Here is a 15337-nt window from a genome sequence, read left to right as displayed (position 1 = left end):
GTTTTGGCCAGTTTCGGACCAAAAGGCGAGGGATTTTTGGCATGCTCTGTGGTGATTGCGCAAAATTCTTTGGCGGTTTGCTTACACGCAAGTCTTAAATTTCTCAGTAACTCTAGTAGCAAGAAACGATCGTTATTTCTAAAACTGTAGGCTGTTCTGTCTGTGTGGATTATGATATTGGAAGAGGTGGTCAGAAAAATCTCAGAAAAAAAAAAAAAAGAAAAATCTCAGCTTAAATAAATGCTGATTTTACGCATTCACATGGCTTTTTTCCATTAAAATCAACAGCATTTTTCTGTGTAGATGTGTGAACGAGATGCCCATTTTCTAATAAGTCTCTATAGCTAGCAATGTTTGCATGAAACATAATACAGTAGAAGTCAAAAGTTTACATACACCTTGCAGAATCTGCAAAATGTTAATTACTTTACCAAAATAAAAAGGATCATACAAAATGGATGTTATTTTTGACTTAGTACTGACCTTTTGCATAAAAAACGTTGACATATAATCAACAAGAGAAAATAATAGTTGAAGTTATAAAAATGGCCCCATTCAAAAGTTTACATACACTTGATTCTTAATACTACGTTGTTACCTGAATGATCCACAGCTGTTTTTGTTGTTGTTGTTTAGTGATAGTGAACCCTTTTCAACAATGACTGTATGATTACGAGATCCATCTTTTCACACGGAGGACAACTGAGGGACTCATATGCAACTATTACAGAAGATTCAAATGCTCACTGATGCTTTAGAAGGAAAAACGATGCATTAAGGGGGGTGAAAACTTTCATAATTTTAAGATCAGGGTAAATTAAACTTAATTTGTCTTCTGGAAAACATGTATCTTCTGTAGCTTCCGAAGGGCAGTACTAAATGAAAAAAATGAAGAAAAATGTACACATCTTTATCCTGTTCAAAAGTTTTCACCCCCTGCTCTTAATACATTGTTTCTCCTTCTGAAGCATCAATGAGCGTTTGAACCTCCTGTAATAGTTGCATATGAGTCCCTCAGTTGTCCTCAGTGTGAAAAGATGGATCTCAAAATCATACAGTAATTGTTGGAAAGGGTTCAAATACACAGAAATGCTGAAAAACCAAAGAAAATTGTGGGATCTGAAGGATTTTTCTAAATAACAGTGAGCAGTCTGTTCAGGACAAACAAGAGACTCATAAACATCTCTTATGTGAAATATCTTTTTCAGGTCAGCACTAAATAAAAAATAACATGCATTTTGTATGATCCCTACTATTTTGGTAAAATAACATTTTGCAGATTCTGCAAGGTCTATGTAAACTTTTGACCTCAACTGTAAAAAAAAAAAACAGTAATATTCTAAAAACACTGTTTAAGGTGATTCTGAAAGCCTTCACATTAACCTAAAAGACCTCTGCAAACACTTTTTAAATGCTATTGAAGTATTTTATAGCTCTAAAATTTGAAAAGTGTTCTAGATCCATCATGTAGTGTAATTTCTAGTGAAATTGGCCAAATTTTGAGATTTTCACTTTGACTGATTAACATAAGTCCATCAATTCCAAAATCTACAAACATCCTTGACGGTAAAACGTTTCTGTTTTCAATGCTTCAATGAGAGCATCTTCATACACACACACCTCGCCACAAATGCAAACGAATTCCTTTCTCCTCAGTATAACTTTTTTTTTATTATCACATACTGCCTACAGTGTGGAAGTGTTGCTGTAGTTAAACTCATCCCCTCTTACCATCGACACAAGCACGCAGCGGTCTAAAAATGAACAAATCCGCTGAGCAAACTGCAAGCGGACGCACCTCAAGGAAGCGCAGAGCTGCCGTTTTCATATTCCCTCTATCTCAGGGAAGCGCGACAGCCCCCACCTTCCCTTCCGCGGCGAGTTCGTTGAGTTCAGTCCATTAAGGCAGAGCCGCTATAGCCTACTTACTGTGGCCATTTTGAGTTATCGCAAATAATTTACAGCCAAGTTTTACATTGTCTTTACAGTAGACCGGAGATGCAAGATGGCGTCCAGACATCTCAAGACTCCCACTTTCTTGGATCCGTTTACTCATGCTGACCCTTTTTCTATATGTGATTAACATGCCAGCTAATGGAGGACGGTGAGTCACGCTTTGGGATGGCAACGCTAGTCTATTGTTCTCGAGGCACGTGGGTAATGTTTCAACCTCCGAGGAATGATTATAAGAGTCCGAGCCAAGAGTGAAAGCGAAACCTTGGGATTTGAGATGGGGGGACGATCTTTTCACACCTGCTTGAGTTTGCGGCTTCACATCTGTTGTGATTCAAATGACTCATAATTGGATTAATTAGAAGTCGATGATTAAATACCAAAAAGCCCAGAGCATGAAACCTTTTTAAGAGAGCTGGAGAAATAGATACTGTATTATTTGGACTCTTTAATGCTTTTAAAGACATCTGTATCTTCACACACAGAAATAAATCAAAGAATAACAACAACAAAGTTGTTGATTTCCAATGAACATGGCTAAACATATGTAAATGAGCACACACAAACTAACTTAAAGACGGTCTCATTTCAACCATTACTCACTCCCACAGGTATTTCTAGCAATGCATCCCAAAATAACTTCCGACCCAAATAGCTCTCCCATGCTAAAACAAAGACAAACCTCCTTATGCCACAAGAACTGGTGAGTCTGTACAGGCTCTTCTAAAGAAAAATGAGGAGAACCGATGCTCTCTGTTTCTTCTGTTAAGTGCATAAAAAGACAGTATATAAAGAATGCCAATGGTGTATGTGTGCATATATATAAGGGGTCTGTCAAACGATTAATCACGATTAATCGTACACAAAATAAAAGTTTGAGTTTGCCTAATAGATGTGTGTGTACTGTGTGTAATTATTACGTATATATAAATACAAACACATTCATGTATATATTTAAGAAATATGTACAAGTATATGTATTTATTATAATTTTTTATATAATTTAAAACATGTAATACATAAATAACAAATTTCTCTTAAATATATACATTAATTTATTTGTATTTATATATACATAATAATTACACAGTACACACACATATTTTAGGCAGACTCAAACTTTTATTTTGGATGTGATTAATCGCGGTTAATTGTTTGACAGCCCTAATACGTAATAAATATACACAGTACTCACACATATGTAAAACTTTTATTTTGGATGCGATTAATCGTTTGACAGCCCTATTAGATTTGTTGTTACTGATTGTAACGCTAGTTTTGAAAAAGGTGCTGTATGAATATACACTGTATACTGGTGCACAGACTTTCACTTTAGTTCTTATTTAGTGCTGTCAAATGATTAATCGTGATTAATCACATTTTTGTTAATATATGTGTGTGTTCTGTGCATATTTATTGTATACATATAAATACACACATGCACGTATATATTTAAGAAAAATATTGTTTATATATGAAAAATATTTCTTATATTACAATATATACACGTAAATATTTACAAAATACTTACTGTTTGTGTGTATTTCTATATGCACAATAAATATACACTGTATACACATTATGTAAACAAAACTTATTCTGGATGCAATTAATCGTGATTAATCATTTGACAGCAGCAGTTCTTATTTATTTGCAATGTGCATTAAAAATAAGTGTAAATATTAAGTGTAAATAACAAGTAAACATTGTTAAATTATTGTACAAGGCAGTTTTATAGAAAAAAACAGACAGCATATTGTAAATAAAAATTAAGCTGTATTTTTATTTAAGAAAAAAGTTTTAGAACAAAATAGCAAAAAAAAAAAGGTAAAAAAAAAAAAAAAAAAAAAAAATTTTTTCTTAAAGCTGCCAAAATCACCATTACATTAAAATTAATATTACTTTTGATCATTTTTTTGTTAGTAGTATTTTTCATTCTTCTTTCTGTCAAGATAATCAGGATTATTATATTCTATTAGAAGACTTTGTTTGTAAAAGTAAAATCAAATAGTTTCTTACAGCTTGAAAAAATCCCTTTTCTAAATGATCAAACTTATGATTTTCTGCTAGCGGACAACAAACAGACTTAAAAACATCAATGATTTGCTTAGCTTTAAATATTAATAACCAATGCCTCATTCAGTCTTTTTTGAGTTTCTTTTTGTGGGCGTATAATTAAGATACAAAACACGCTGCCAGTGTTGTGCAATCTTGACACGAACCAATTCAGTCTGACTGATGTCCATCCAAATTTGGACACTGCTTTGCCAGCCTTCCTTTCACTTCCTCCAGTGAGCAGCAACTGCAAAGCAGTCAGAAAGAAAGAATGCGTTTGCCTGCTTCAGCATAAGGGACGGGTGGTGGTGAGACTGGGTATTGCTGTATCCAGGTGTTACAATGCAGGCCAGTACTGGAGCCAGGCCAGGTCATGTGGAACTCAGACAACGGTAACTTGGAGCATATGGAAATACAGCTGGCTTTGCATATATGCCACGGCTGAGTAACCACATACGCACACACACGCGCCACAGACACTGAGGCAGTAGAAGTGCTGAGCTCAGCTATGTTTCGTAGAGAAATCCCTCATCTGACACTCAGATGCATGCACAAATGCACACGTGCATGGTGCATGCATAGAGCATTATAGGTGCTTTTGCAAAACAGTTCATGTTATAATATGCAAGTGTCTCATTATTGTAACAATTGTACAATGCATGCTTTTGTGCATGACTCAAAATCAATCCATGTGAGACAAAAAATATAGCATCCAACTGGCCGCTCTGTGCAGCAGTAGATGCAGTGATTGACTGAAGCTTGCATAAACCTTGATAAACAACGCCTCTTGTCGCTTTAAGTTTCATGACCCATTTTGAGGCTGAATCGTTGCCGGCGGTGATTGATGGCTTCACATGAAAAAGAGAAGAAAAGCGATGGGATGTTTACCCAGAGAACATTGTCCTTCATTGTGTCTCTCAAGGTCTGCTGGAAGACTTTCTCTCGAGGTATCGCAGGCGTCGCTGGCTGTGAGATTCCATGCATACAGTGACCGATGAGGAGAACGACGCCAAAACAAACAAGCGCGATAGCTGTAACAAAACGTGGTTCCTTGGCAACGCGTTTCTTTAATAATCCTGCTGTCAATGGCAAACAACATGATTAAAAATGAGGGACCGTTCCAGGTGGGACAAAGCAGGAGAGGTCACAATATCTCTCTGAAATCTGAGAGTTATTTTTCATAATACAACTATTATGTATGAGTTCACAAGCCTTTTTTAATCTGTAAACAAATGTGACCACAAAACCAGTCATAAGTACCATGGGTATATTTATAGCAATATTTAAAAATACATTGTATGGGTCAAAATGATGGGTCATTTTCTTTTAAGCCAGAAATCATTAGGACATTAAATAAAGATCATGTTCCATGAGGATATTTTGTACATTTCCTACCGTAAATATATCAAAACTTAATTTTTGATTAGTATTTACCTGGCAATCAATAAGACAGTTGCAAGCCTCCCGGTTTTCATCCAAAATATCTTAAATTGTGTTCCGGAGACGAACAGAGCTTTTACGGGTTTAGAATGACATGGGGGTAAGTGATTAATGACAAAATTTTTATTTTGGGGTGGAGTAACCCTTTAACCCTTTAACTGTCACTGTCCCCCCAGTGGGACGCCTAAGTTTACTTCACCATATTACAAATAATTCCTAATCTAATCATGACAAACTATACATTGTTGGAAAGGCCGAAGACTCCTAAATAGATATTTTACCATATTTTTGTGTTAGAAATTATGTAGGAAAAGTAATAGATTAATATATGTCAAGAGTGCAACTTAAAAACATCTACATCATAATATGAGTTCTGACCTTTGTCACAAAAGACTTTCTTCATTGCCTTTTTCCCTATCACGCTTTAGATATCATAAGAAATAATATATCAGTTCAAAACTTAAAATCTCAAAATTCATCCTCTGAAAGGGATTTTAAAATCAGACATTGCATTACCATGCAAAATGTACATCAAAGTCATATTACAAAATGTTTTCATTCATGAATTATGAAAAATTAAGTCTGGATAATGCATTTTAATGTCTGTGTTCAAAAATGGGAGTGACAGTTAAAGGGTTCAGATTCAAAACAACTGTTTTTCATGTTAACTGTAATTTATTCCTTTGATAACAAAGTTGAATTTCCAGCATCATTAGACGTCAGTGTCACATGATACTTTAGAAATCATTCTAATATGCATTCTAAACATTCTATATTTTTTCCAGGATTCTGAAAGTTCAAAAGAACAGCATTTATTTGAAACTGTAACAATGTAACAATGTAAACTGTCACTTTAAGTATAAATAAAAGTATTCTGACCCCAAACTTTTGAACGGTAGTGTATATTAAAGTGACTAGGGGCAATTTGGATTCCAGGAGACTTGAAACGACCAATCTTCCTGAAACTTTCCACATGAAGGTGAGACTATTTGCATTTCTTATGCACGTTATTGCCGGTCCAATCACTCCCTGCCCCGCGCCGCCTTGTAAAAGTTTTACATTCTATCTTAAATGAAGGGAAAATCGCTGTCAAGCTGTGTGCGAGAGTGAAAAAAGCACTCAGTTCTACTCGGCCTGTTAATCAAAGCCTTGAGTGCCAGCGCTGTGTCTCCCGTCTGCGCTAGATTCGGGACTCATACATAAAGATGCTCCACTTCACTCCTTTTCCCCCGCTCCACAGCTCTGGGTGCTGACACTTACTCCAGAGGCCTTCGACAAATGAGTGCACCATCTCCCGTCTCCTCTTTCATCAGACGCTAACCTTTTCATCACCCTTCAATGTGGCAGCCATCATGGGCAATCATCTGGCCCCAGTCAGATTAATGATCTCAGCGCCTAGAGTGGGTTGCCTACTCACTGCTGTAGTGCAGGAGTCTAATTGGATTGCTAGGGGTCAGCTTGAGTATTGTTACAGGGTGACCCTGACAGTTGCACTTGAGCTCGGCAGTGGAAAGACTGTTGTCATTGTTAAGATAAGAGTCATATGCGACAACAAATTGTGAGTTTGTGATGCAAAGGACTGGGGAAAAGTATTGGATGCTCTCACACAAATGTCACCGGTGATGGCGGAGCTGTGGCCTTACTGGACAATGCTCAAGTCGTAATGCAGTATGAGTCTGAATCCAGTCCAAGCACTCTCTGTCCTTTATCTGTTATCTATATAAATGACAGAGCCAACAATTAATCATAGAATGGATAAACAAAGGTCAAACTGACCTAATAAAGTCTGGTTTACGGTATATTTTAATTAAATAAAACCTCTTTTTTTTTTTTTTTTTTTTTTTTTTGGAAAGAAATTAATACTTATTCAGCAAGGGTGCATTAAGTTGATTAAAACTGACATTAAAGACTTCTAATTCAAGTAAATACTGTTCTTTTGAACTTTTGATTAGTCAAAGAATCCTGAAAAGCATCGTTTACGAAAATATTAAGCAGCATACCTGTTTTCAGGTTCGATAACAATAAGAAATATGACCCTGGACCACAAAACCATTTGTAAGTAGCATGGGTATATTTGTTGGAATAGCAAAAACACACTGTATGGGTCAAAATTTTTGGGTATGGGTTTCTTTCATACCAAAAACCCATTAGGATATTAATTAAAGTTCCATGAAGATATTTTTTTAATTCTACCGTAAATATATCAAAACTTAATTTTTGATTAGAAGTATGCATTGCTAAGAACTTCATTTAGACAACTTTAAATTCTCAATATTTTGATTTTTTTGCACCCTCAGATTCCAGATTTTCAAATAGTTGTATCTTGGACAAATATTGTCCTATCCTTACAAACCATACACCAATGGAAAGCTCAGTTAATCTCAATTTTTACAAAATTTACCCTTATGACTGGTTTTGTGGTCCAGGGTCACAAATGTTTCTTGACGTTTCACTGAATCCCATATTAGAATGGTTTCTGAAAGATCATGTGACACTGAATTGCAGCTGAAAATTCAGCAATACAATCACAGGAATTAATTGAAATGTAAAATATATTAAATTAAACAACAGTTATTTTAATTTATAAAAATATATCACAATTTTACCATTACTGTATTTTGGATAAAATAAATGTAGCCAATAATCATAAATAAAAACAAATTACAATTAATTGTGTATTTACACAGGAATTGAACTAATTTGAAACATTTGTGTATAATCAAATTCACTTTTTTGCCACATTACCCTGAAACTAATGATACAAACAGGATGTATTTGCTTTGAGGTCAGGTTGACACCCTTCATGCATTCCTTTAGGGTTTTTGTGTCATGCATTCTAGGGTTAAAAACAGTTGATGTCACAAGCTTGCAAAACTGCCTACAGAATATTATTTAAGACGGGTGTTGCACAATCGCTGAATTATCAGACAACGACGAGCATGTCGTGCAAGAGCCGAATGCAACCACATTCTTAAGTAATCTTGAGAAAGCGCCATATGTCTGCTTTGCAGGAGCCAAGACTACTGATGAAACAGGCTCTGTTTTTTACACCTGAAATCCACCCGCAGAAGTGAACCTGTCAGAAGGTACAGCGAGACATCTCGGCCGAGGCACTAATGATATCTCTGCATATTTAAAGACGCTTCACCTCTTATAAGGTTCCCACGTCAGGCCCATTTCTCGTTCGAGTCGACTGTCTTAGAGCAGTAGCCATGCGCTCTGCATGACAACTATATTGCAATAACTCCCAGAATTGACTCATGAGATGGAGAGCGCTATCGCTTTGTCATTTTCAATTACTGATGCTTGTCAGTAGCAATGGGATCAGTGCACTGATGTTATCTCAAGCAACCAGATCATTTCAGCTCCATTACACGGCGTGTTATCCAAAAATCTGTCGCTGGTTTCGATGATAAATGAGGACTGTGATGTAGTTAATATGAGCCAGCACATCTGATAATGTAGAGGACTCAATCTCAAGGCCGTGCAATCAAGCGAAATGTGTGAATGGAATCTCTAAAGGGTGCGAATGGACGCATTTACGGATGCATATTGGTTTGGAATAAGAGGTTACGATGGCTAATGGTGTCTCAATAACATTACGGGGTTGCGGATCCACTCTAAAAGTCTCTTTTGTGAAACATTTTAGTATGAAAACAAGTCAGCCAGAGGACAGCCAGTCTCATTTTCTTCTCCTAGCGAGCCACATGGATGAAACAATGAGTCCATAAATTATTCTTGAGAAGAAGAACTCTGTGTATTTTACTAAATGATCCATATGGTTTGACTCCCAGCATGAAGACGTGGCCCACGGAGCCGTGTGATCCGGAAACCTCTTTAAGATTTCACGGTGATGTGGCTGGGTTTGGCTCTCTCCGGCGGCCCGACTTGCATGCTGTAAGAAGGCAGCTGTGGCGCTGAGAGAATTACATAACACACATTTCAGCAGTCATCGCCTACGGTAATGGGAATCCGCTCGGATCCATGGGCCTAAACGAGGAGGCGGATATGTGAGAGCTCGTGGCCGCTGCCTGGACTGGCCTGAGCTTGGGTTGAAGACGGTTTTGTGGCTTGTTTTGATGCAACCAAGAATGGGAAAGTATATGGAAAAAGGGTTTCATCTTTTTGGTCTCTTTCTCTTTCCAGATTTTCGGCAGCCAGGGTTTCAGAGTGGCAGAGACTGCAGCACAGAATATGCATGCTTGGCACTTTTGCTCAATGCCTCCTGTCAATCCTCATAAGCATGCAACTACAGGAGCCGTTCTGCAGTTTGGGACATGAGGCTGTGACACAGGATAGATTTCAAAGGGGAGCGAGAAACGTGGCATGTTTTTGGTCGTTTTGCATTGAGATTTGTCACATTGAAAAAAATCAGGCCTAGGTGCAGAAACATTTTTTCACTCTGAAATTTCTAGTAAATTTTTACGAAGAAACAGCAAGTAACACAATGAATATAAACGGAAAATTTAGATGTAGAAAAACTGAGAAACTTAATATATATATATATATATATATATATATATATGAGTCATTGAATCATTTACTCAACCCATTTCTTTCAAAAACACAAACTGATTCAATAATGCCACTGTGTGTTGCAAAAGTTCTGCAGTGGCTATTTTACTATTTTGTAGTAAAATAGCAACTATTTTGGCAGAGCAAAAAAAGACCAATTTGTTTTTTTTCAGTGTTTTTCTTTTGGTTTCAAAAACATGAACTCATTCAGTAACACCACTGAAATAGAATATTGAATATATGCTAAATACAACTAAACATTTTCTTGTAAAACATACCAAAATACTCATTTACAACTTCACAATATAATTTTGGGAAGTATGGGTTAAACAGGCTTGGTTTATTCTTAGACTTTTCTCCCAACTTTTCCTTGGGGCATTTAGTCAAGAAAGCAACGTAATGGCTTTAGAGAAGCGTTCCTGTAAGTAGTTGACACTGTGAAACACACAATGTGCTGCCGTAGCACAGTGCATTAGGCTCTTTGGAGAGTCATTACAGTATCAGTTACAGAGTTTGCCCTGGCCTGAGGGCTGCAAGAGAAAAAACGTCTGTGGTGGATCCGAGCATGCTAAGATCCAAAAGTACAAAAACATTTTCTTAACCACATCCTGATTAGGATCTGACGTGGAAATACAAGAATCTCTTATAATGAAGAGGTCAAACATCCTCACTGTGATTAAAGTATTAGCACATAAATTAAATATAGTAAAGACCTTTCAAAGAGCCATAAGTGTAATTTTCCTTTTGCGCTTGTCAGTCAGACTTCTAATGCTTATTAGAAGTTCATTGCTTGCCATATGACAAATTGTGTAAGAACAGCTGGGAAGCACCATTAACTAGCCATTAAATGACTGAAACCTCATGCTGTGGTTTCAGTACTATTTTTGATATCTACATCCATTAATGTTTTCCCTTAATCTCATAAAGCAATGCTACTTATTAGAGCTGGGTAATGTGCAATGCAACCGTGGAAAATGTACTGTACAGTTTACATGCCTAATAATGGGCCTAATACAGAGCGGGATATAACAAAGCAATTAAAACTCACTGTTTTTGCACTGATGTCAGAATTATTATTTGTTATCAATAATCGTCATTTGCATTAATCAATTTTCAAATAAAAATAAAATATGTGACCCCTGCCCCACAAAACCAGTCATACGGATACATTTTTTAAAATTGAGATTTATACATGTATACATTACTGAATAAATAAGCTATCCATTGATGTATGGTTTGTTAGGATTGGACAATATTTGGCCGAGATACAACTATTTGAAAATCCGGATTCGGAAGGTGCAAAAAATAATAATAATAATAATCAAAATATTGAGAAAAATTGCCTTTAAAGTTGTCCAAATGAAGTTCTTAGCAATGCATATTACTAATCAAAAATTAAGTTTTGATATATTTATGGTAGGAACGTTACAAAATATCTTCATGGAACATGATCTTTACTTAATATCCTCATTTTTTATTTTTTTTTTGGCATGAAAGAAAAATCTATCATTTCGACCCATACAATGTAATGTTGGCTATTGCTACAAATATATGATGCTACTTACGACTGGTTTTGTGGTCCAGGCTCACATATGTACTGTCTAAAGTATTTAATTTACTGAATTATGCAAAATAGTAGAATTTAGTAGAAAAAAATCAAAATAATTAAAAATATTTGCATTAATAGTCAGTTTTTGTTTTAGTGCTGACATATTTCAGAGAGTTTCTGGAGGTTACATTGATTCACCACTAGATGGCGACAAGCAACTGTATGAGTGAGTCATTGAATCATTCATTCAGTTGATTCTTTTAAAAAATGATCCTTTAAGGAGCAAGTCAATGAATCATTCAAACTAGATGGTTCAAAAACCCTTGATTCATTCAGGAGTGAAACATGATTGTTTTTAAGAGTGAGTCATTGAATCATTCACTTAGCCGATTTTTTCAGAAATTGAATAACACCGCTATTGTGTGTTGCAGCTGTTCTGCAGTGGCTTTGTTTCAAGCCATTTTTATAAAATGTAGCTCAATATTAAAATTTTCACTGAACTGCTGTATAAAAACAATATTATACTAGCAGTCATGTTTTGTTTTTTTTCTGAAACAGCATTCTTGCTCATGTGAAATTGCATATGAGAAGTGGGAAAAAAAGAAAAACAGCAAAACTACAGTTTTCAAACATAGTATATTTTGTTATTCTGATAATATAATCCACCTCTAATACTTATTATTGTGGTTAAACAGGGAGAAACGTCTCATAAAGGCATTATTTTTCTTGTCCCGCGTGCACCACAACATGTTATTGCAGCTGCAAGCAAGATTTCAATACCAAGGCTAAAAATATCAGACAGTTGAAATGAAAGCAATGAGAACAAAAGACATTTCAAGTTCCCCTAAGTCCCAAAATAGATGTTACGAGACAAAAGCACTCCAGAATAGTCTGATGTGCCACTGTATCCCATGAGCTCCAGAATGGTCATTCGGTTTCGATGGGAACAGACGCCATTCTATTCTCTGTTCCAATATTGCAGTTACCCTTCTCCACAGGAGTAGGTGAGTCACACTGACAGTCTCTTCAAGGTGAGATTTTTTTGGATATCCTCTGTCATGGCTATAGGGCATGTGATGGTTGATGGAGTGGCTTCGGGCAAGAAACTTTTGTTCTATATTGAATCTTGCCACTATACAATCCCTTCTCAACACTTTTCAATAGCTTCTCGCTTGACATGGATACTTGAGCTGTGCATAAAAAAACTGAATTGGATTTTTCTTGTAATATCATATTTATGACCTGAAATGGCCTCTGAGGTCTTCTAGTGCAACATGTCAATATGATGACTGACATTTCGCTTAGCGAAAGTCAGGATGTTTTTACACTCAGTTCCATCGCCATCCACGTTTAGTCAGTTCTAAATACAACCAGAAGCTTAACCTAAGGTGAAGAGCTGCAACGTCCAGAGAATAAGAAGTCTAGAAGGCCTATCAAAGCTTGGAAGAAGGTCTCCACTGTTCTGGCCTATTTCTTTCCACTTACCAGGGATTACACGGTTTGTGAGCAATATTCGCTGCTCTGGAGGAAGAAGTCTGGCCTTTAGGATCACTTAGCGCTATAGAGCACCAAGGGCACAGTAGCTCTATTGAGGTCAAATGTCAGTCTTTGAACATTTCTTATTCATACAAACCATTGAAAGTCAATAGCAAAGCCAAACACTAGCTTTCAAGCTCCTTCGCAGTCTTCCTCTTACCACTACACATTGCAGTCATATCTATGAACTTTTTTCTTCAACATAAAGATTTTACATTAGAAATTTAATTTTTTAAGTGCATAATTTAGTATCTGTTAATAGTCCTGATAAGTGGATTTTTTAAAAGTGCACATATTTCAATTAATGTTATGCATGTGCATATGAATTAGTGCATTGCACTTTATACAGTTTTGCATATGTCCATTTTCAAAATGACCACACTACATGTGCATCTATCAAAACTCATGGTTAGAGGCATAATGACCAAATAATCCAACCAAAAAACCATGGTGCCACAGCACCCACCATTGCATGCACATGCACTCACTTCTCATATTGAGAAAAATGCATGGCAGTGCAATCAGAACCCATAGGTTAATAAAAATGGCCGAGCAATCTAAAAATCAATGCACGTTGAGAAGGCAGTGCACCGGCATCAGTGGATGGACCACGCGTTGCCCCTTCAGCACTGCGGAGAGCTCAACTCTGCGCAAAGCATGCCTCCATCCATGCGCTTGCGACGCACCACAGTCATTACTCACATGTGCACGGTGCAAACCAATTCTGTTCTCTAAATGGATTTCATAAATCTCAAATCGTTATGAATGCGCGCCGGTGCATAAACCAGCGTCCATGTGGATGGATGTCAGTGCGCTTTGTCCACGCACCGCATGGCTTCATCCTCGTGGATGGGGAAAAAGTGGCATTTGCATGAAAATGAGTTGATTATACATAAGACTCTTCACAGTTGCGTAGATATGCGCACTGTATACTTCTGCCATGCACGTTTAACTGCCAGACACATTATGATTCAATCACGCTTGTGCATTTATATATAATGCAGTAGAGTCGAGAGTCTGTGCAATGCCGATGGGACTGAAAAAAACACTGATAGGACAGATGTAGATCTATTATTCAAAGAGCCTCTGTTTGTATTATTCAGATCTTAATTTCCCAGCATGTTTAGCTACATTGCACTTGGTCGCAAGAAGTGCGCTGCATGGCATTAAAACATCAACACATTTCAACCACATGGCATTTTTAAATGCATATGCAATAGTACGCAGAGTTGCAATTACGCAAAATGCACTAAATATTGTTTGTCGCGTCTTTACAAGTTGCGCGCACCGCAGGAGCGCACTGACACGCGAAAAAAAAAAGTTGGATAAATTGCAAAAACACAAATAAAAGCAATTCACCTGCTGCCAGTTTTCCTCCAGAGACGGCATCGCGGAGAAGTAGCCAGTGTCATGAACAAGTTGAAGTTCTTGAAAAATACTGTAATTGGCCAGAACATCCATGTTTGTGCAGCTAAACGGTGCGTTTGAGAGACTTTGATTCTCTGCGGGAGGAATCCGCGTTCCCTTCTGCGCGAAGGACTGAAACATTCAGCTCAGTCGCGAAATCCGAAACGTTTCAGTTCACTATGAATACTAAAATATGTTTGAAAGTAATAGGTCCATCCATGCAGGTTTGTTTTCTTTCCTCACAATGTTTCTGGAAGGGGAGCAGCGGGAGCACAGTAGCGCACAGGTTACTGTGTCAGTCAGTGTGTGGAGCCAGCGTAGCGTCTGCGGATGCCCGCGAATCAAGGGGGCGTGTTTATCTGTCAATCAACTTCGTGCGTAACCATATAAGGAAAAAAGGGACGACAACTTTGGTGGCGATTCAGAAAGGCGGGGCTAAAATCGCATAGTGGGCGGAGTTCGATGCTGTATTGGATCTCTGACTGGTTCTCTGGATTGTCACTCACAACATACATGCCTTTGAAAGCGGAGCTATTTTTAGACCCCTATATAACGTGAGAATCAGCGTTCGAGCTTCATTCGAAGCAAGAGCTTCCAGAGAGCGACAGCGTGCTGGTTCGAGTCTGCTCAACACACTGTAGTGGTAAAAATACACATTTAAACACAATGACACTCTAAATGTAAAAACAAAGACAATGCCATAAACCTTGCTCGCAATAGCACGCTTAAAACGGCTGTCACTGTTACTGTCATAGAAAAAAAGGTTTGTTTATGAAATTCACATTTAATTGGATTCAGATGGCAAGTGAAGCGCACGTATAAGTACACATATCTGTTTGATACAAGTTAAACGTCTGCAGAGTTCTGTCAGATAGGTGAAAC

At 37.1% G+C, this 15337-nt stretch overlaps 1 protein-coding gene across 1 annotated transcript in view; it reads right to left on the bottom strand.

The window, feature by feature from the left end:
• klf7a (Kruppel-like factor 7a) overlaps positions 1-14754 on the bottom strand; it is a 46717-nt gene extending 31963 nt beyond the window's left edge. Inside the window, exon 1 of the mRNA XM_051118030.1 lies at positions 14408-14754. Coding sequence (XP_050973987.1) covers positions 14408-14596 — 189 coding nt within the window. The 5' untranslated portion in view covers positions 14597-14754. The remainder of the gene's footprint in view (positions 1-14407) is intronic.
• Positions 14755-15337: the final 583 nt, after the last annotated feature.

Source organism: Labeo rohita, chromosome 1 (genome assembly GCF_022985175.1).
Source record: "Labeo rohita strain BAU-BD-2019 chromosome 1, IGBB_LRoh.1.0, whole genome shotgun sequence".
NCBI classification, from domain to species: Eukaryota; Metazoa; Chordata; class Actinopteri; order Cypriniformes; family Cyprinidae; genus Labeo; species Labeo rohita.
The sequence above is the reverse complement of the archived record's forward strand: the minus strand, read 5'-3'. Positions and strand labels throughout refer to the sequence as shown.